This window comes from Mastomys coucha, unplaced genomic scaffold (genome assembly GCF_008632895.1).
Source record: "Mastomys coucha isolate ucsf_1 unplaced genomic scaffold, UCSF_Mcou_1 pScaffold23, whole genome shotgun sequence".
Lineage (NCBI taxonomy): Eukaryota > Metazoa > Chordata > Mammalia > Rodentia > Muridae > Mastomys > Mastomys coucha.
The window spans coordinates 7740783-7762966 of NW_022196906.1; the positions used below are offsets into that span (position 1 = coordinate 7740783).

The following is a 22184-nucleotide window of genomic DNA, read 5'->3' on the forward strand; positions in this document are numbered from 1 at the left end:
ATTCATTTGTTTAGGAGGGATTTTCTTAATTTGTAAGTCTGTATCCTTAACATTTCTCTGAATATGTATACCTGGGGGTTAGAAGTTCCCAAGTAAAAGAAACTCCAGAAAAGTAGAAGGTTCTTTATCGTACCTTTTGACACTGTTTGGAAAAGGCCAGAGTAGTTCCTGTCTGTCTGAGGATACCTGGCTTGTATTAGGGTTCACATCAATGCTGCACTTTGCAGTAGTAGAGTTTTGAATAGGGCAGCAAAGGAAAAAAAGGACATTGTAGTCCAACAACAGAGATGAGCAGATGTGTGGGGATGACTAAGAGTCAGATGATGGTTTCTGTGTAGTTTTTGTGATGGGTGAAGCTGTGCCACTGAGAGAGTGGGGATGACTGGGGATGGAGAGTGAGCACGCTCACTGTTCTGTCCCAGCCTTCAGTATAGATTTAAGTTGTGTTCTTTCAGAGGTATATATGTGTGGACACATGGAAGCATTCTTTTCTGAGACCGGAAATTAGAATTTAAATAATACCAGGTTCATTCTACTTTTAAAAATGATGCTGAAAATTTAGACAAATGCATTTGTGATGGTCATTGAACACAGGGGTCTTGACTTCTACTAGGCCAGCACATAACCATTAAGTTACATCCCAGCTGTTTGTGAGTTGTTAATGGCCTTCTTAAGGGTTGATAATCAGAATTTAATACATTAGAGTATAATTGTAGTGCTGTTACAAGGGGTATTTCTCATAGGAAAAATTGTCTACATGAATAATGTAAAGTGTAATGGATGTCCTGGACAGTTTTCCAGAGTGCTGGCTATATTTTGACCAGCTTTGCTGTAATGCTACATTAATTTCTAAGATTTGTTCTGCTTATGCCTCCTGTTTTGGCATAACATGCTTGACTCTGAAGAGAGACATTAATGGTCTGGGGCATGGAGTATCGTGACTAAGTTTATAGTTTTGAATCTTACTAATATTTGCATGCTATTCAGCGCTGGAAGTTGCTAGTTACGGCTTTGTTTTGTCAGTACGTGTTTAATAAGTGTGTGTTTATGACTGTGTCTTGTGTTGTGTTTCTGTGTATGTATTTGTGTGTATGTGTGTGCTTATGTATGTGTATGTGTTTCCACTGAAAGCTGTAGAGTAATATAATAGAAGAAGATTATGATTTTTAATTTAAATTTAGGTCTTGCCTCTACTTACTGGCTTTGACAAAAAGGCCCACAACAATTGGGGATGAAAAGCAAATGGTGCTGCAGTTCAAAGAGAACATTTACATGGACAGAGATACAGTATAATTAAACAGTGGTGCTGAGGGACAAGGCTCACCTTTTTCTAGTGTTTAAATTTGTATGGATGTGCATACACTGGGAGAGGGGAGAGTTAGGGACTGTTTTCACTCTCAGGAGTGGAAGAATGATGGAAACCATGAAACCTAGTTTAGCAAAGTGATTTCAGTGTTTATAAAGGTCCTTAACTCTCGTCAGTCCTGTAAGCATGTGCTTCCAGCACAGAGTCTCCCTCTGGCAGCACTATCTGACCATGGTAATCTGTTTTCTCTTAAGTTTCAAATTCATTTTGAGGCAGGATTTCATCATTTACCTATAGGTGGGCTAGAACTTGCCATCCTCTTGCCTCTGCTTCCCAAGTTCTAGGATGACAGGCCTGTCTGTTCACATCCTGCTAACTCTGCTTCTTGATGTTTTGGTTGTGAGCCTAGCCTTTAATGGCTGAGCCATCTTTCTAGCCTTAACTCTGTTTCTCTAAAGAGCAAATTGTTAAGAATTTTACCTAATTTAACTTTCCACTTTTATATTTAACTCTGTTGTTGTAAACTAGGATTTCTAATGGTTAGGAGGTATCCTTTTCTAGTTTCTATTAGCTAAAATAATAGTTGCCATGGTATTGTTTGTGAAATAATGTGCTGTTAGATTGTTACATATATTTTATTTCATCATTATGAATATACAAATAGCTCCTAGCATGTGTTTAGTACTCAGGTATTAAGTAATTTATCTAATAAGTTTAAATAAAATTAAACCTAAGAGTACTATATGCCAGCTGTTATCATAGAGCTAAACCAGTGTTTATTATCTCTTAAGGAAATTATTACCCTTATAAAGAGTATTTTTAGACACATTTCTCTCTGTCCTGTCCCCCCATGTTCACATAATGGATATGATTTTATCTACTGTGTGTGTGGTTTGGTTTGGTTTTGGTTTTGGTTTTGGTTTTTTGAGACATGGCTTCTCTGTATAGCCCTGGCTGTCCTGGAACTCACTCTGTAGACCAGGCTGGTCTTGAACTCAGAAATCTGCCTGCCTCTGCCTCCCAAGTGCTGGGATTAAAGGCATGTGCCACCAATGCCTGGCATCTATTGTATTTTTTGTTTAAAATAATAGTTTTTTTTTTCTGATTGTGTTGGTACATGCTTGTAATGTCAGCACTTGAGCAGTGGAGATAGAAAGATCAGGGATTCAAGGCTACATGAGACTTTATGTTAGAAAACAAAATAACATTTAAAATTTTTGTTCTGTTTGGCTCTTTCTCAAAGGGCCATCTTATTCATACCTATGGGGGCTATGTTCTCCCTTTGGGAATGCCTGTTCTGGACTCTGTGGATCCTGTTTTACTTGTAGTTTGTACACCAGTAGATGCATAGTTTAACCCAGTAAATACTAAATGCATTCTCTATTCCTTGGATCAGTATAATGTTCTGGATTTGATATAGCTACTATCCTGCTTTAATCTCTCTGTTGTATAGTGAACATATCAACTTGAGTAGTTTTGTGAGACCTTCACCTTCAATGGAGTCAGCATTTTATAATCTTTCTGTATTCCCCATCTGTTTAGTCAGTTGTTTCTTCTGTATATCTCGTGTGTCATATCATGGTTTTTTGGTTTTTAAAATTCACCCAGAATTTTACCTGCCTGGACCTTTCTTGGTCATAGTTAATCTATCCTTCTCTATGTACCTGTAGTATTTCTTTTTAAAGTTAGTCTTACAGCATTGATTTCAATAAGGTGCATAATTGAATAGGTACCTTGCTCTCTGGTGCCTGCCCCTTGGTAGCAATCCTAATATTGAATTCTGCATCTTTACAGTGCACTCACCCAGCATGAAGTTATGCTAAGTTAGCACTGAGTAATGGATACGTAACACATGCACAGATGCAGGATGGGGCTCCAAGCCCTTCAACCTTCTAGTATACATGGCAGCATATGTGCCAACTCTGCCTGAAAAGTCAGTGTCACACATGACTCAGTTCTCTCCTTTCTTGTGTAGTTGGCAGAATGCCTTCTTGATTAGAAGACTTGGGATCATATTTTGACTCTTCTCTTGCCCTTGCTGTCTTACCAAGTCAGTGCCAAGTTCTGTTGATTCTGGTCCCTATGTGCCTTATGAGCACTCCTATTTACATTTTATTGCTAGTTTGGTCTCTGCCTCTGTTCTTAGGAGGTTCTTATCTTAGTCAGTGTTTTAACTGCTGTGATGAAACCACAATGACCAATGTAACATGGGGAGGGAAGGATTTATTTTATTTGATTTACACTTCCATATCACTGGTCAGAACGGAAACTCAAACAGGGCAGGAACCTGGAGACAGGAACATCTGGACCAAGGGACTAGCCAAGAGAATAAAGGCTAGACCAAAACAGGGCCATGTAACCAAAATGGCTGGATTATATAAGGGGAGGACAGCACAGAGTATGGTTACATAGATTGACAGAGATGTTTTTAGCATTAGTGAGAAGCACTTTTAAATCTGTCCTTAGAAGACAACCAAAAGAAATGTAAAATCTTGATCTTGTAACTATGGTAATAGTAGTCAGTGCTTACCAGAGCTAGATTAATAGTTTATCAGAACTCTACTAATCAGTGTTAAAATTCTGAACTTTTGAAGTCTTAATGTAACAACAGTACAGAAAGGGAAAGAGATCTTGCATTTATATATCTTAAAACATTTTCTTAGACCTTTATAACTTATATAAATTTTAAACATTTTTTTTCACCATCCAACCATTTACCATGAGACACAGTGGTTGGTTACTGAGAATAGTCATTGCAAAACAAGTTTCTTTAAATAAAGGATAGTAAAAAGTTACATTGAAATCTGTCGTGTGAGTTTATCTTTTTAGAATCTGGTAGCAAGGTAAATCGTGCTCTCCAGTGAGTCCACTATCACCATTGGCAGGAGGTGATAGTGGGGATGTCCTATGGTGGGTGAGATGGATCCAGGCCTCCAAGAGCTGCAGGTCTAGCCACCTCGTCTGGAGATCTTGAATCAGGCCGTAGGGCCCATCGTCGTCATCAGCTTGGTTATTTCTCATAGAGATGATATAATTATCAGTCTGATGGGACAGTCTGATGGCAGTCAGTTCCAATAACTGTTGGGAGATGGGAGACTTTTAGCATTGCTATAATTTGGTGTTAGTTGGTTATGGAGCCTTCTTTTGTTCTAAGTAGTCCAAATTCTTTCCAGATGGCAGCAAGTGATAGGAGGATGTGAATGGCTTATTTGGGGTCTGTGTAGATGGTTAGGGATTATCCTTATGCAAATTGGAGTGCACCAGTAAAAGCTATTAGTTCAGCCTGTTGATTAGTGGTGTGGGCAGGGAGGGTCTTGCTTCATCCACTGGTATTGAACATTTTGACATAGCCTGCATTTTGGCTCTCCTTATGTATGTATACCAGGTATAGATGGCCTGAAGCAAATGTGTCCTCTTGTATGTGGGATGGGGCAGTAGTTCCTCTAGGTTTTCAGTGCAAGAATGAGATGGGAGTGGTCTGTGTTTGGTTGGGGAAGAAGATTTGAGATGTTGAGGGGTGGGCGTGATTGAAAATCAAGTGTAGTATCTTCTTCTAGAGATACCACCTAGAGAGAAAGAATCCAGATGGGAGGTAGAGTTTGTAAGCCTTTATTTGTTAGGAGGTGGGACAGGTTATGAGGGGAGATGACAGTGAGGTGACTAAAAAAAGTTACTTTCTTAGATTCACAAATGTGGAGCTCAGTAGTTACTAAAGCAAGTATGAAGGCCGCCCATCTCTTGAATGGTAAGGTCTAATTTTTTTTGACAGATATACCAAGGGTACAAAGGAAGGTCCCAGTTGGTGGCCTAGGATCCCAAGTGCATATCTCTCTTTTTTTGTTACATAGAGGGAGAAGGGATGGGTTAGATCTGGGAGTTATAGAGCTGGGGCCTAGATGAGGGACTGTGGAGCTTCTGATAGGGCTTGGCAGTGGGTGAGAAGGGTTTCATGTGAGGGTCATAGTGTGGGCAGATGAGGAAGGGAAAGAGGGCATTTAGGAATATAGGAAGCTAGGTATTCCTAGGAATGATAACATCTTTTTGGTAGAGGGACTGCACAGGGCAGCTTTAGGTGTTTTTTATCCAGGGTAATGGTTAGTCCCAAGTAGGTGACTTGAAGGGTGGACAGTTGGACCTTAGAGAGACTCTATTAGCCCCGACTGCACAAGAAATCTTTTAGAAGAGCAGAGGTGCCAGTTTAGCTAATTTGTAGGGAGGGACTACAGAGGAGAAGGTTATCTACATGAAGAGGAGAAGGTCATCTACATTTAGATTTGGAGAGGGGGGGCGGGGAGATTGATCGATCATTGGCCAGAGTCTGGCCAAATGGGTGTGGGCTATCCTGGAACCCCTGGGGTAGGGCAGTACAGGTGCCTTAGGTAGAGAGGGGAGTGTTAAGGTGAGTCCAGGTGACAACAAGGATGTTTTGTGACTGAGTGTCAAAGGGAATAAAAAAGAAAGCGTCCTTGAGGTTCACGACTGAGAAATGGGAGGTACCTGGGGTAGTGGGCAGGAGTGTGTTGTGTAAGGTTAGCTATGGTAGGGCAGAGCGGCCCACTGCGGAATGCATGAACTGGAGATCTTGAATCAGGCCGTAGGCCCCATTGGGAGTTTTAGCTGCAAGTATGGAGGTGCTCAAGGTGTGAAATAGTTTGTAAATTAATTGATTGATGCTTATCCCCAGCTAGCTTACAAATGAATGAGACTCTTATTTGGTTTTGGCAGTTATGGGGTGATAGCCTCTAGTAAACTTTTCTAGTGGCTGGACTGGCTACTTCCCCAGCTGTGGACCCTAAATACTTGGTGTTTTAATCTTTCTGGGTTATTTCTGCTCCAGCAGTCTGATGTCCTGGGGGTGCATTTTACTCAGGCATGTGCTACTGTTCCATCACTTCTAATGGAGACCTCCTCTTTTCATTGTCTTCTCTGTTTTCTCTCCCTCTCCTCTCTCCCTCTCCTCCCCTTCCAGAGGAAATGTGTTGGAACCAGTAGGTTGGGTGGCTAGGAGAAGGAAAAGGGCTTCTGTCTGGCTTTGGCGGGGGAGGGGGGCAGTTCAAAGGAAATAGAGGCTCCTACTTTGGCTAGAAGATCCCTTCCCAATAAGGGAATGGGACGGGTTGGCACTACCAGAAAAGAGTGGGTGAGAGGAACACCCTTATAAATGCCGTTGAGAGGTGGGATCTGGTGAGGTTGGTAAGGCTGCCCCCTGCCCTGACAATAGGGAAATGAGGAGAGGTGGGTCCCCAAAACTCCATCAGGCAGAGTAAGTGACCCTGGTGTCCAGGAGGAAGGAGATGGGTTACCATAATGCTTACCCAGAGCTCCCTGTGGTCAGTTGTCTATGGCTAGGCCTAAAAGGTGGGCTGGAGGGTGATCTGAGTCTGATGTCCCTGCACTTTGAGGGATGCGGAGGCAAGTCAGCAACCCAGTGTTGACTCTTGGAGGCACTAGGACATGGCCAGGGTAGCCTGCAGAGATTAGGGCAGGCCCAGGCCCAGTGACCCTCCTGAATACATTTGAAACAGAGATCTGGTGGTCCTAGAGCCTTAGGAAGCAAGGAAGCCTGGGAAGCAGCTAAAGCTGGTTGAATGGCCTTGGTCAACATTTGTTATTTTTGTTTATGGCCTTTTTCATCTCTCCCACCAGCACTAAGACTTCTGCCTGTGGGGTTATGGGTCCTGTCTCCAAGCACTTAAGCTTGGCCCCAATATTGGAGCAACTCTGGGAAAAGAAATAGGTCATGAGGAGTTGTTTGTCCTCTGGGTTTTCAGGGTCTAGAGTGGTATACTGTAAGCAGGCCTTTATGAGGCATTCTAGAAATTGAGCTAGATTTTCATTTTTGTCTTGGATGACCTAATGGAGACTGGCCAGGAGACAGGTTGTAAACTGATTTCTAGCTAGAATGCCCCCCTGGGGTATTGTAGTCCCATTTGGGGTCCCTGTCAGACTGCCTCATTGGGAAATTGATTGTTACTTAGAATCATACATATGTCATAGAAGGTGAGACCATATAGGGTTTGGTAATAAATTGGAATTCTTTAATGAAAGTAGATGAGTTAGAGATATAAAACCCCCAGGGTTTGTTTTTATTTTTTGTTTTTGTTGTTTTTAATGTTTTTTTTCTTTCTATTTAAGAGAGTTCACTTAATGAAAAAGAGACATGTACCTTGACCAGGCCGTCCACACCAGTAGGCTCCTGCAAAGTGAGACCTGAGGTGGAGTTAAGTGGATAAGGAGAGACAGAGGGTGTCCCATTGAGGAGCAGGAGTGAGTAGTGGGGGTAGGGATGAGGCTGATGGTGGGGTGAAAGTGGGTGCTAGAGTGGCATGGTTAGAGTAGCCTGTTGCTGAGGGAGCCAGAAGGGAAGCAGCAATAGGTTGAGACTAGCAAGGGGGGCCTCAGGGGGCTCTTATAGCAGAGTCAAGAATAATGGAAGTTTCCTCTTATTCAGACTTCTTAGCTAGAAGAAACAGAGTAGGGGAACAGGAACAGGAAGAACTTGGAGCAAAGATAAGAGAAAGCGTAGACATAGAATCTCCCTCCATTTCCTAGATTGATGGAAGTTTCTCTAGAGGTCCCTAATAATGTCAGGATCTAGGGTGCTGCCGGGCAGCCATTTTGATTATTTATCTAAGGGGTATTGAGATATATTCTACTCCAAAGGCAGATAAGTTTAGAGGCCTTTAAGTTGAGTGCTAGATGGAGCTGTCAGAAGTTCTCCAGAAAGTATGCGATTGTCACCTCACAGTTCAAGGGCCAGGGCTAAAAGCTGGAGGAGACACAAGTACGAGGTGCCAGGACTTTCAAATGAAGCCAGAAGGGGGGAAAAGAGGTGGGGGGAGAAAAAAAAAGAAAGAAGCTCAAAAGTGAAGTCTCTTTCCCAAGGGAAATGATCAGAAGTAGGTATCTGTGAAGGGCTTCAATAGCAGTCTTCAAGACCATGGCTGGGGATGCCTCTGCCTCCAAGAATACCAGTGAGGTGCCAGAAACTCAACAGTTAGTCCCTCGGATCCAGGGAAGCATTTACACGGACTGGAGGGAAAACTCGCTATTTGCCAGTGTTGGATTGGGTGCCTAGCGTTAGGTGAGCCAAAAAGTGAGTCTGTTGCAGGAAGATTGGGGACAAGGGATAGAGTCCGTGATTGGGAAGTGTACAGGCACCAGGATATCCTACTGAATCATGACACCAGTGTTATGATTTAGTTGCTGAGTAATTTGGGTATAGACTAAGGCATGCTGCAAATATCACACCATGCAACAGATCTCATGCAAGAGGTTTATTGGAGGAGTGGGGCAATATGCAGAGGCTGCCTCTGAGCAAGGGTGGAAGGGGAGAGAGAGCAGGAAGAGAAGGCACTGGCTTTTAATAAGGGGTACGCACATATGCATTAGGCATAATATACACCTAATGGCAGCAGTGGGATTGTGTTGTATCTTGGCAGCTGATGATGATGTGGCCTGCTGTTGCTAGGCTACTGAAGGTGGGTTTAGGGGTGGGGTTTTCCAACAGCTTCTAAGGGGTTTGATTTCAGCCTTCCAGTTCTTTGATCCTTATTCTTCTGCTTATGGATTTACCCAACAAGGACTTTGCAAGTATCTTATCTGTGCCAGCTGTATGTGAGATTTTAGGGACAAGTTGGATAGGAAAGGGGAAGTGAGCAGGCAGGGGAGAACAATGGATAAGGAAAAATGGAAGCATTGAAGGACTGGCATATTAGGCTGAAGAGTAGCCGAAAGGCAAGTAAGAAAGCAAGGTTATTGGAAATGGAGACCATCTGTGATGAGAAATTGAGTCCCTCGGGTTAAAGATTATAGAAGCAGAATTGCTTCAGAACTGATAATGTTCATGTTGATGAAATGGAAATATGGATAAGGAATGTATCCTTGTAGACAGTAAATTTGCCACAATTTTATTAGACAGCAGTTCTGGAGTAGAAAGAAATAGGGATGGGCCAGGTGACCAGGAAAAGCCCTTTGTGAGTAAGATGGGGTTAATTAACAAGGATGGATTATAACCAGTTGTATAAAAGGCCACTTATATCAGAAGTCTTCTATATGTGAAGACAGAAAAGTATACTACTATAGAAATATAAGAACTGAGCTAGAAAAGTGCTGGTTGTATTTATTAGTTGTGGAAAAATTGAAAAAGCTGCCCTAATTCAAAGGGGTTCAAGAAAGTAGATTCCTGGGAGATATCAGCTGAGGCAGAGTGGGAGTTTGGAGAATTCTGCTATAGATGCCAGGGCAATATTCTCTGTGGAATAAAAATCACAGCATCACATCACAACAGGAATGTTGTTGATGGATGCCCTGAGCAGGGAAAGTAGGTAGAAGAAACTGAGTAACTTGGTAACAAGCATATGTAACTTAGAGTTGATGAGAAGTAGAAGGGGGCGAGGATAGCAGGAGTAACAGATGTGGGGGTTGGCAAATGACTCGTGTGTGCCTAGGAAACCTGTGGACCAAAGTGGTGTTGGTTGATGAATGATATTATCAGGTTGCATAATTTGCTCTGAGATCTAGTGCCTTGCCAATTACAAGGTTCTTTACTGTCTGGCAGCTTACAATTTAAAGGGGAGGGGACCATGGAGCTCATACTCTGCAGTATTGTGAGGAAAGTGATTAAGTGCAGTTACAGACTGGAAACCTAAGATGGAGAGTTCAGTTCCAGCTGGAAGGGTTTCACTGAGGCTGATAGGAAAGTTAGTAAATGGGCTGAGCTGAAATAGCCTGTGTGGGATGGCATGAGGTTTGGGCTTGTGGAACAATTGGCAAAACAGTTCTTGACATGAAGGTGACTGATGGAGAAATGGGAGGAGGGGACAGTAGAAATTAGATGTGTTGTAATAATAGCCATGGTGACTAGAACATCTACCATACACAGTTATTTGAGAAGGGAAAAAGAGCTGTGCTTCTGTGCTGTGGTCCCTTAGTCTTAGAAGCTCACAAAGGGCAGCATTTGAAATGGACAGCAGCTTTCAGCAGTCCTGCCAGTGTGTGTCTGACATAATCACAGGGACAGTGCTGTGACACATGCACACTCTGGTGCCCTCTGGTTTCATCATTTGTCTGAAGAGAGAACTTAAAGGCTGACCAGCACATTCTTGCTTAAATGCCCAGACTTTTAAATCTGAGACTCAAACTGTGGTGAATCTTCTCTCTCCCTCTACCCTTCCCCTGGCTGGTATCAGAAATCAAGCCCTTATCATCTCCTCTGCCCGGTCATTGGCTGATCAACTTTTTTTCTTTTTTCCACCAATTAGAGGTAATTGGGAAGCAGTGCTTACATAACATTGAATCAGGAGATTCTTAGAATAAGCATTACAATGCCATTTCTAGATTGCAGCCAGATATAGGGACATAGAAATCAGCATTTGAATAATAAAAGAATAATCTTTTCACAGTGCACAATGACATCTTGCCAACATTTTCCCCTTTTAGTCTAATAAAAGACTCTTTTTCTAATAACAAGCTATATACAATAATAATTATTATGAAAGCTATGAGGTAAGATTACATTCACAATGTCCAGTCCATATGTATTTGACGTCCTTGAGAAAGTTTTCTATGCTCTATCCTATTTAGGTGAAGGTAGAGATTTGTACCTAAATCAATTTCTATTACAATTTGCACTATCAACCTAAAACATCTTCTTAGACATAACTTAAAAAAAAAATCCTAAACAAGTTAAATAAGCTTAATTGTGAGATTATAACTGTCTAGTCTTCAACCTCATCAGAGACCTGAGAAGGAATAAATATTACTTGAATATGTAGGAAGTGCAGAGCAAGCAGCTTCCAAACTATAGAAATGACAGAGAAAATTGATTGACTGAACAGTTCCCCAGGACTTCTCTGTGTGGACAGAGCATCCACCTTCCTCCTTCCAGCTCCGGTGTCTGCCAGACATTTTCTGGAGCAGGAATTGTGAAGGTAAGGACTGCTTACCTTGTCTTGGCAAAGCTCAGCTGTATCTTGTTTGTTCATTTTGTTCAGTTGAACCAAGGACAGGTTTTTTTTTCCCCAGCAGCTAGCTTGCCACTTTTGAAGCAAACTTTATTATGAAAGTTCTTCAATGTGCATCATCTTCTTTTAAGTAGAATGGAGTTGCTGCCAGGAGCAGACCTGTCTCATTTTCATAAAAGCCTTTTAATAATTAAATATCTTTAAATGCCATATTCTTTGGATCTCTGAGCATTTTGAAAACCATCTATAGTACATCTAAATAGGCAACATTTCTAGCTACTTACTATCTGTTCAACCTAGGAAGCAGATTTCTATAATTAACTAAACTAATATCTAACATGATCACAGGTTTTGATTGATTTACTATTAGTTTGCATTTTGTAAATATCCTAAACAGTTTGTAATAGCAGTTTGCAAGAACAAGAATTTTACATTGTATTTTTAAATGAATTGCATAGGTACAATATCTTAGTATGTTGTAGCAAACAAAATATGGTCCTAAATTTGTATCAATATACAAAGCTCTATACCAATGTAACGAAATATAACCATAATTTGTATCAGTGTACAAAGATATATACCAATATAAGATATTTGTCTTGTTGGTCTTTGGTATAAAAGTAGATTCAATAATCTACCCTTTTGTCCTATTATTTGTATATTCCCCCTTGTCTTTCATCCCTTCTTCTCCCTTCCCTTCCTAAAACTAGGTGGGAGTGAAAGAAGGACAGAGGGAAGAAAGAGAAAAAAAAATCCCTGAATCTAACCTTCTTCATTTTGTTTCCTCCCTGACTAAGACTATTAACAATTTGTATCCAACTCCTTTAAATGGTGACCAACATTCATCATCTATTTGACAACCAAAACAACATCCATCTCATCTTTTAGGAATGGAACCATCATTCTCTTAAAATTGTTTTCTGATGATTTGGGGCATTGTTTTCATTTTGATGCCACCCTTAAAAAATTGAAATGTAGGTTAGTCTGAAGGAATCTAGCTGTAATATTTGCTGTCTAGTCTCCGTATGTTGAGAAAGTTCAGGATTTAACTGAAATCTTGACTAGAATAGCCTGTAATGTTGGAGGATCTAACCAGCCATATAGAAGTTTTCCTGGATGTAAATTTTTGAGGAAACATTATTGAAGCAGTCTGAGATAGGATGAAGCAGGATGCTAGATTATATATGTCTCAGCATCTTTCTAGCATCCTTAAGGTGAATCTTTTCAGGGCTGCTATTTTGGTTATTTATCTCTATGAACACAAACTTTGACAGGTAATACACATTTCTGCATTAACATATGTATGGACTGTGCAATGTATACAGACAGCTCAGCCAAAGAGAATTCTTTGCTCTCTGTTTGAGCTGGTAAGGCATCTGTGTTTTTTTATAAGTTAGTTTGGACTATATAACCAAGGATGGTATGTAATAATAAGTCATGAGGACTCTGTAGCCAACAAAATTTATTGACTATGCATAGCTGAAGTCCTGTCTGGAGATATTTGCATGTCTCAGCTAGTCTCAGAACTGTTCCCATGCAGAAGGATCAGTAATGCAAGTTACTTGCTTTGTTGATCTTTCTGACTTCTTTGTCTGCAGCCAAGATCTTCAGAAGTCTCCCCCTGTCAAATATGACTTTTATCACTTTGAAAGAAATCCTCAGCTTTTCTTTTCCCGTAGAAACAAACACAAAACCCTTTCCCAGTATACTACTTTTCCTGCCTGCGTTTCTGAGGTTAGGACATCCCTTAATATAAACCGGCAGATTTACTTCATCAGTTTTTTTCCCATAATCCAGTGTCTCAGGAGCTGTTATTTTTTGTTCAGTCATATTAAAAAAATTTGAAGTCCATAAAGCACTATATAGTCTTCCTCTGGGGTTTTTTGTTACTCCTTTTTGTTTGTTAGGCATCTCTTTTAAAGTATATTTGGATTTCTCCACAGCTGCTGTCCTGTTGGACTGTGTGGTATACATGTGATATGCTTTATATTATAATATGTAAAAAATTGTTTCATTTTACTAGAGACATATGCTGGAGCATTGTCAGTCTTAATTTGTATAGGCATTTCCATAATTGCCACAACTTCTAATAAATGTGTAATTACTGAATCAAGTTTTTCAGAACTTAAAGCAGTTGCCCATTGAAGTCCTGAATATGTTTCTATGGTATGGCATACATACTTTAATTTTCCAAACTCTACAAAATGAAACACATCTATTTGCCAAATTCCTTGGGTACCTTTTGGGTTTCTCCCTCAGGTAATAGAGTTTTGTTATATAAACAAGCAGGACATTTTCATATAATTTCCTTGGCTTGTTGTCAGATGATAGAAAAATCCTTTATGATATTTCTCATGGAATTCTGAAACATCTAGCAGCTACTAACAGTTGACCAGTTTCATCATTGCTTTGTGCTAAAGGGCCTGGTAGACCCATAGGTATCTGATATGTGTTATATACAATGGATGGCTTCTATTTCTTATAACTTATAGTTGATTAAGTAGTGAAGTAGTTAATTCGGAACCATCCTGGATAAGTTCAGCAGTTTCTGTATGCAAAACAACTGTGAGTCAGTTACTATATTAAGAGATTCTGCAAACTCTAATAATACCATAAGAACTCATATTACTCTGACTTTTGAACTGAATCACAAAGTCACTGAGCCACTTTACTTGCTTTTTTTCTGACCTATAGCCTGCTTTTCCTGATTTATTTGTATCAGTATAAAATGTAGAAGCTCCAGAAATTGGAATCCCTTTATTATATCAGGGGCCAATTAGTTCTTTATATAAATTGATGTTGCTTGCATTTTGGGTATTTGTTGTTAATTTCTTTCCCAAAAATTACTATAGGCTCTTTGCCAGCATTCATTTTCTGCCCATAATGAAGCAATCTCAACATTAATAAAATGTACCACAATCTATTCTAGGTAATTGACCAAGTCTCATTTTTCCTTTCAGAATCAATTCAGAAACCTTTTCTATGGAGGTTTTTAATTTTTTATTCTGTTTGTTTGCTAAAAATATTAAGATATAATCTCTGCATAAAAATTCCTGTGGGAGAATGAGTAGAAAGCAAAAAAATACAGGACATCTTTGGATCAAGATGATCTATATGTTCATCTTCTAATTTCTTTCTTTCTTCCCTTCTTCCTTCCTTCCTTCCTTCCTTCCTTCCTTCCTTTCTTTCTTTTTTTTTTTTTTTTTTTTTTTTTTTTTTGAGACAGGGTTTCTTTGTATAGCCCTCGCTGTCCTGGAACTCACTCTGTAGACCAGGCTAGCCTTGACCTCATAAATCCTCCTGCCTCTGCCTCCCAAGTGCTGGGATTAAAGGCAAGCACCACCTCTACTTGGCTGTAATTTCTTATCAGAGTCAATTCTTTCTCAGCTTCAGCTGATAATTTTCTTGGACTGTTTAAGTTTTATCACCTTGTAAGGCTGTTAGCTCTTGAGTAGTTAATCCATTTGTGGACCTTAGCCAATTAATGTCTCCCAACAATTTTTGAAAATCATTAAGAGTTCTCAATTGATCTCTTCTGACTTGGATCTTCTGTGGTCAGATCTTTTATAGACTTATTTTACATCTTAGGTAATTAATAGAATCTCCTCTTTGTATTTTTTTTTTTTAGGAGCAATTTGTAATCCCTAGCAAGGCAAAATTCTTTTTATTTCATTAAACATTTTTCAAAGGTATTTATATCTGAAATCAGCCAGTAAGATATCATGTATATGGTAAATTATGGATTGAGGGAAATACTTACAAATTATTTCTAATGGCTGTTGCACCAAATATTGTCATAAGGTAGAACTATTCAACATTTCTTGTGACAAGGCTCTCCAGTGGTACCTTTTGGTTGGCATAGAGTGATTAAATGTGTGCACTGTGAAGGCATATCTTTCTCTGTCTTGTTCTTGTGAAGGAATTGTGAAAAAGCAACCTTTTAAATCAATCTCTGTGATAGGCCAGTCCTTGGTAACAAGGAAGGCCATGAGATTCCAAGCTGGAGTGATTTTACTAATTGCTTTTAGATCCATCAACATTCTCCATTTGACTAATTTGTTTTTAATGACAAATACAGGAACATTCCAAGGGCTGGTGGACTCATCTATGTGTTGATCCTCCAGTTGCTCTTAGACTACCTGTTCCAATGCCTGTAATTTTTCGTTTGTCATAGGCCTTTGCTGTATCCAAACTGGCTGGTCAGTCAACCATCTTGGTGGTAAGGCTATTGGTGGTTTTTCAGCAGTGGCTCCTCCAAATAAAGTTGGAGAGTTAGGCTCAGCTGTGTCTGGTTTATGGACAATTTGGATAGTCTCAGACTGTTCTTGATAAAATTTTATAATACATTCATCAGGAACATCCTTTATTTTATGGCCTGTCTCTCAAGTTGGAGGAATGCTAATCCGTGTTTCCCATTGCTGTAACAGATCTATTCCCCATAAATTCATGGCTTCATCAGCCACAAATGGCCTTAATTTTTCTATTTGACCTATTTGCTGAGCCATCTCACCAACCTCTCTCCATGGATGACATTTAGATGAATAAATAAATGAATGTATGGATGAATAGATAAAAGGAAGGAGTCCATCCAAATTATGTTTTTGATGCTTAAAGAACACTCTGCAATTTTTCTGTCTTTCTAGAAGTCATTGAAGAGGCAACCCAGAATCTCCTGACAATGCAAGTTGCAATAACTATTGGAGTTATAAATCAAACATTTAAAATTGTTCTGCAAAACCTCATTTTCCAAACATACTATGTTTTTATCTTTTGTAGTGCTTCCACTTCTCATTCAGAGAACTCAGTGCATACCAAATCAGCTTCTGCTATATCATCAGATTCCATTTCAACCTCTGCAGACAACTTTTCTCCTGATTTGAGGGTATGTATGCTGCTAAACATACTGATGATATCCAGACTGTTAAGTATCTTCCCAGCACTATAGTAGAACCTGTAGTAATGAAGTAGGCCATAAAGAAAATTCGCAAAGCTCACACTAATTTCTCTCTCTCTATGTGTGTGTGTGTGTGTATGTGTGTGTGTGTGTGTGTGTGTGTGTGTGAGAGAGAGAGAGAGAGAGAGAGAGAGAGAGAGAGAGAGAGAGAGAGACAGACAGACAGACAGAGAAAGATGTGTAGTGAACCAGTACTTATTCCCATTACTAAAGTTTGCCTTTGATTCATATCTCCATAGTTTAACTTGGTGTTCTCTGTGCTCCAGGATCTTACCCAGAACATTTGACAGTAGTGTCAATAAGGCATTCCCAATACTGTGACAGTGCTAAGACTCTTGTTCCCAGTGATTCTCAGTTTGAAGAAGCTGACCTGATGTTCTGTAGAATATGGACCATTTTACTCATTGTCAAACTGGGGTTGCAGATTTGAGGAAAGACCTCAGAGATGAAGTGCTGTATCGTCAGCCTTGTCAAGGTTATATTCTATCACCATGTCTCTTCACCATAGAGTTCATCTTGACTACTTACTGGTTGAGGAATTCAGTTTATTTAAGGCAGAATATTCTGTCTTCTTATATTTAATCTTCAAAAAGAAGTTGTTACTTACAGCCCATCCTTGAGAGCTGTGCCTGCTATCTGACCCAGGGCAGAACATCTGCATACATTTTTTGGTATTATTAATGTGAGATGTTTTTCTCTGCCTTCCCTTGTTGAGTTAGTTACCTTGTTATTTACTTCACTGTGGGCCTGTGAATATTGATGTACACTTTAGAAGTTCACACTGGGAAGATCTTTCATAAGGTCTCACACCCTTGGATATTTGAAAGTTCTTTATACATTGTGAGATGCTCATCCAATACCCTGCCCTGGTCCTAATATTAGAGTCTATGTTTTTTTTCCTAAGGATCCTGTTTCCCTTTTTTCTCTTCTTTGATTTATTGTTTGACATATAAACAATGGGTCTTGGTCATATCCTCTTACACACACACACACACCCTCCCATCCTGGTTCCTGTTACCCACTGCCACTTCAGCAAGTCATCCTTCATTTCATGTTCCCTCCCCTTACTCTCTGGTGACTTTTCTTACACAAATAAATACAACTACAGTGAGTTTAACAGTGTAGCGAACATGTCATGTCCAGAAGAGCTTTCCAGAGCATTCCTTTCCATTTTTCATGTCTTGCATTCCTCCTCCCACTCTTCTGCAGTGTTTCCTGAGCCGTGTGTGTGTGTGTGTGTGTGTGTGTGTGTGTGTGTGTGTGTGTATGTGTGTGTGTGTGTGTGTGTGTGTGTGTGTGTGTCAGGAGGGACACATGACTGGCAGGGTGGGGTATCCTTTAGGGCTAATTGCTCTATAGTGACTAAGTCTCAGCACTTTGACTATATTAGTCACTGACCACTCTGCATTTAGTAGCATCTCTGACCAAGAGGGCAATACTGGCACCTTTGTACACACTACTGTTTAGGAGGTATCTGACAACATGACCTCAATTCTATACCTGCTTCTTGGAAAAGTGGAACACATTTCCCAGGGTGAGGATTTAATTTAATATTCCCCCTTTAATAAGGTTATTGGCATCACTTAAGAATTCTCTAAATAGTAAATGTACACAAGGATCTAGTGTCCCTGAGTGTAAATGTGCTCTGCACCCTTGGCATGGTTCATGGAAGCGAAGTGGGTTTTGCACTTTCTTGTTATTATTGTGGGACCCAGGCTGATCTTTTAGCTTTGAGACTAAGTAAATTCACTGCCCCTTGGACCTATTTTCCTCACCTATGAAATGAGGAATAAAAGCTTACTTTATTTTTATGCTGTTTTAGGATTTATTGTGAAAATATGCAGTTTTTTTTTTTTTTTTTTTTTTTTTTTTTTTTTTAGTGAATGCAAGATTTTATAATCCTTAGGCATTCAGAAAATACTTTAGAAATTATTTTCAATTGTATGTGGCAATACTGCAGTTTCTGTAATTTGATTTAAAGTTAGTGTAGTAAGATTATAATTTCAAAAAAAGTAGTCTAAAATGAAATTTGAATGAAAAAAAAATAGCCTTTGAATAAAAAGTGTTTGTTTCTTATATTTCCCCATCTAGATCCTGAGGGAATCAAACAAATTAGCAGAAATGGAAGAACCAGCCCTGCTTCCAGGAGAGAACATTAAAGATATGGGTCTGTAATGCTTTTTGTCTACACAGCCGTTCATTCTCCTGTAGCTTCTAGCCTGTGTACTGCAAACCAAGACCCAAAGCTGTTAGGAGTGTTCCTTGTCTGGCTGTTGGGAAATGTACAAATTCAATGTTATTCTTTTTAAATTGCTGCTGAACTCTGAACAACAGTTTTATTATTTGAAATACTTCATTTAGCCACTGTGTTGGCTAGATAAAAACCTTAAACAAGTGATTTTTTTAAAGTACAGCGTCTTACTTTCTACTTTTTTGTAACTGTCTTCCTTGAGTGAGTTCAGGCTATTTTTTGGATGGAGCCTTTGATGTTCATTGCAGAACAAACATCTGTGTGCAGGCAAGACTAGCGCCTGAGGGCAGTCAGTAGTCAGGAAAGCTGTACTTTGTGCTTTTGTTATGCTTGTTCACAAGACAAATACTCATAGGTTGAAGAGTAAAGCATTGGGAGGGTGAAGAAAGTGGTTTTTTTAGCTAAATAAAGTAAGCACCATTTTTCATATATTATCAGTGTGGATGCTGAGTGATGGGAATGGTTACCCTAACGACCCTTAGGATAATGTTGTGGGAAAGACATTAGCTTTCTTTGGTGGACAAGGAAACTATAGCGTAGGGACTTCTTCATTAATAAAACCACAGCTCAGCCCATAATGGTTTCTTTCTGCTGTTCTAAGATCAGTGCCCTTGCCGCTTCCATTATAGTGTGCGGCCTTTCAAAAGAATCTTCTGTTGGCCATTCCTTCACTATCAGCACGCTCTGGGACTTCACCTACAACCAGTTTCTTTATTGCTTATTCTTTCAGTTGGTTAGATCTCCTTAGTCTGTTTACCCACAGATAGGTTAATGAGTACAAATGTGTGTTTCAGCCTGAGCCTCCACCTTCCTGCATGCCAATGAGTACCCGTCTCTGAACCAGGCATAACTATCCCATGCATCCTATCCCAAATGTTCTTAGCCTCAGATTCACTCTTTATCTTGCATTTCCACCTTCAGGAGTTGCTACTTCTGCTGCTGCTCTTTTTTAACTGTTCTCCTGCTTACAACACATGGAGGTATTTGAGTATATTAATGCAGATACCTACAAAGGACTTGAAGTAGACATAGTTAATAATGATAGAGAAACCTCATGAGTGTTATAGCCATAGCATATACATACCCATATACACATACAAAGAAATAAATGTAATAAGAAGCACAAATGGTAGTAGAAGCATTATATGAATGCTATGGGAATTCATTGTCTCAGAATATTATGGCCTGGTATTCCCACACTTGAGTTACTCAGCTTTAATGGAGGAGTCAGATACTAAGCAGACTATGCTCTGTTAGTGGGTTCGCTTTGCTAAGAGATAGCCTAATATTCATGGCAAAAAAAATGTCTTTAGTCAAGAGAACTGGGTTCATCTTTTAATAATTTTTGGTTCTGGAATGCTGAACAGTTCATTTTACTTTTCAGCACATTGATATTCTCATCTAAGTTGTTAGCAAATATATTTATATATATATACATACATATTCATATATAGGCATACATATATAAATAAATATCTGAGATACACACACACACACACATATATTTGATTGAGGCTAAGTTACATATACACAGGTGAAAAGTACTTTATAAACTAAGTACTGGGTGACCAGTGTGGGCTGGTTCTGCCCTTCACTCTGCTCAGGGTGCTGCTAGTCAGAGTCTCTTTTCTCCCTGGTGTGAGCCAGCTAAAAGCATCTCTCTTTGTCTGCAGTGAGGGAGGGTGTAGAACAAAGCAGAGACAGATGTTAGTAGTGGTGATTGCGTCTTCTCTCCTTGGCTGGGAGTGAGCGAGTTTAAGAAGGATGTCCCATGGTGGCTGTAGGATAAGAATAACAGTTGCTTTTCCTGCAGAAGAAAACGGGGTCTGACATCATCCAGAACCATTTCAGTGACACTGGTAAAACTTTATAAATTAAGCTACAAGAGCATAACTGAAACAAATTCTGTCTTTATATAGTGATGGGCTTATTTAATTTCACAAATTTCTAGATGAAACATGCATTGGAAATTGATTAAGAAAATGTACCTCCCACTTCCTAGGGGATTTGACATGGAGTTTAGAACAACTGTTAAAAGATTGGTCTCATTTCAAATCACATACAAAGTAGTCAGTCCTTCACACTGATTAATATGAAACCAAAGTCAGGAACTTTTAGTGTCTTACAGATTTTGTAAGTTTTTGTCTTCTCCAAACTCTCCTTAGAAGTTTGTAGAATCTTGTGGCTCTTCAGAATTGACCTGCATTACTTTGGGGGAATCTGATATTTTGCCCTAATAATGGCATGGAAGGAATTTATAGTATCTTAAGATTAAAAAACCCTGCATTAGCTAGGTGGTGGTGGCGCATGCCTTTAATCCCAACACTTGGGAGGCAGATGCAAGCTGATCTCTTGAGTTCAAGGCCAGCCTGATCTGCAAAGTGAATTCCAGGACAGCCAGGGATACTACAGTTCTTAGATTAAGATAAAGTTGGAAGTTTGGATTAAGCTTCTGAAGGATTTTTTTTACATCATTTATTCTGTGATTTGTTACAATTAGCCAAGCAAATTACTTTTTTAAAATGTGTAATCTGTTTTTAATAGCACATAGTATCAAGTAAACTATGGCTATTTTGTCTTTTCAGCCAAAGATGTGACTTACATATGTCCATTCACTGGTGCTGTACGAGGAACGCTGACTGTCACAAATTACAGATTATATTTCAAGAGCATGGAGCGGGTGAGGCTTCTTGGGATTTGCTTCTGTCTGTATATTTGTATGTGTTTGGGATGTTTGCTTACTTCCAGTTAATTGACTTATTTATTATTGAGACATAGTGTTAATTATATAGCCATAGCTGTCCTATAACTTGCTATGGGACCAGGCTAGACTCAAACTCAGAAGTCTTCCTGCCTCAGCCTCCAAGTGGTTGGTCTAAAGGTGTGCTCTACCACTCCCAGCTCACTCTGGATAACATTTGATTAAAGAATTTCTGGTTAAGATTTTTAACATTTTGGGGAAACAGGTGTTGAAGATTGAACCCATGGTCCTGTTCATGTTATTCAAGCACTTTACAGGTTTGTTTGTTTTTTTTTTATAAGTTGTGTGTTTTCTTTTCATCTTGCAGGACCCTCCATTTGTTCTAGATGCTTCTCTTGGAGTGATAAGTAGAGTAGAAAAAATTGGTGGTGCATCCAGCCGAGGTGAAAACTCTTATGGCCTGGAAACTGTGTGTAAGGTAAATTTTACAATATTGGTGTGGCTCTATTTGCTCTAGGAAGCTTGCTCTAGTATACTTGGAAACTGGTACAAGTGGATTGCAAAGTAGAAATGTATTCTTATAGTAGTGAATATTATTTGCTGTTAAGTCACATGGCATTTAATACCAGGACCTAATCAACCTCTGTGCACATCTCTTTTTTTGTTTTTTTCTAAGACAAAGTCTCTGTCCTGAAACTTTGAGTCCAGGACTTTGAGTCCTGAAATTTGTCTAGCCTATGAGTCTAGGTTGGCCTCAGACTCACAGATGTGCTGCCTCTGCCTCCCAAGATGTGTGCTGCCACCGCCTGGCACATCTGTGCACATCTCAACTCTAGACCACATGACTCTGGTTCGTTCTCTCAGTATGTGTATCATCCAGAATGTTTGCATATGCTAATCTTAAAAGTTTGTTGAATCTCATGTTAAAATTATTGACTACCATGGACCGGGATTTCTTGCGGGGTCCCTGTTCCGCGGGACAAGGGATTCTGGCCAGGTGGGCACGG

General features: G+C 39.7%; 1 protein-coding gene across 4 annotated transcripts in view; it reads left to right on the forward strand.

Moving 5' to 3' along the window:
- The window catches only part of Mtmr2 (myotubularin related protein 2), a 56838-nt gene that overhangs the window by 15100 nt on the left and 19554 nt on the right, over window positions 1-22184 (forward strand). For 3 of the 4 annotated variants that reach the window (XM_031345125.1, XM_031345127.1, XM_031345126.1), the window contains 4 exons: window positions 16048-16153; window positions 18317-18392; window positions 21062-21156; window positions 21545-21655. In XM_031345125.1, coding sequence (XP_031200985.1) covers window positions 16048-16153; window positions 18317-18392; window positions 21062-21156; window positions 21545-21655 — 388 coding nt within the window. Of the gene's footprint in view, window positions 1-16047; window positions 16154-18316; window positions 18393-21061; window positions 21157-21544; window positions 21656-22184 lie in introns of those variants that run through there. The other variant, XM_031345128.1, reaches the window with a different exon arrangement.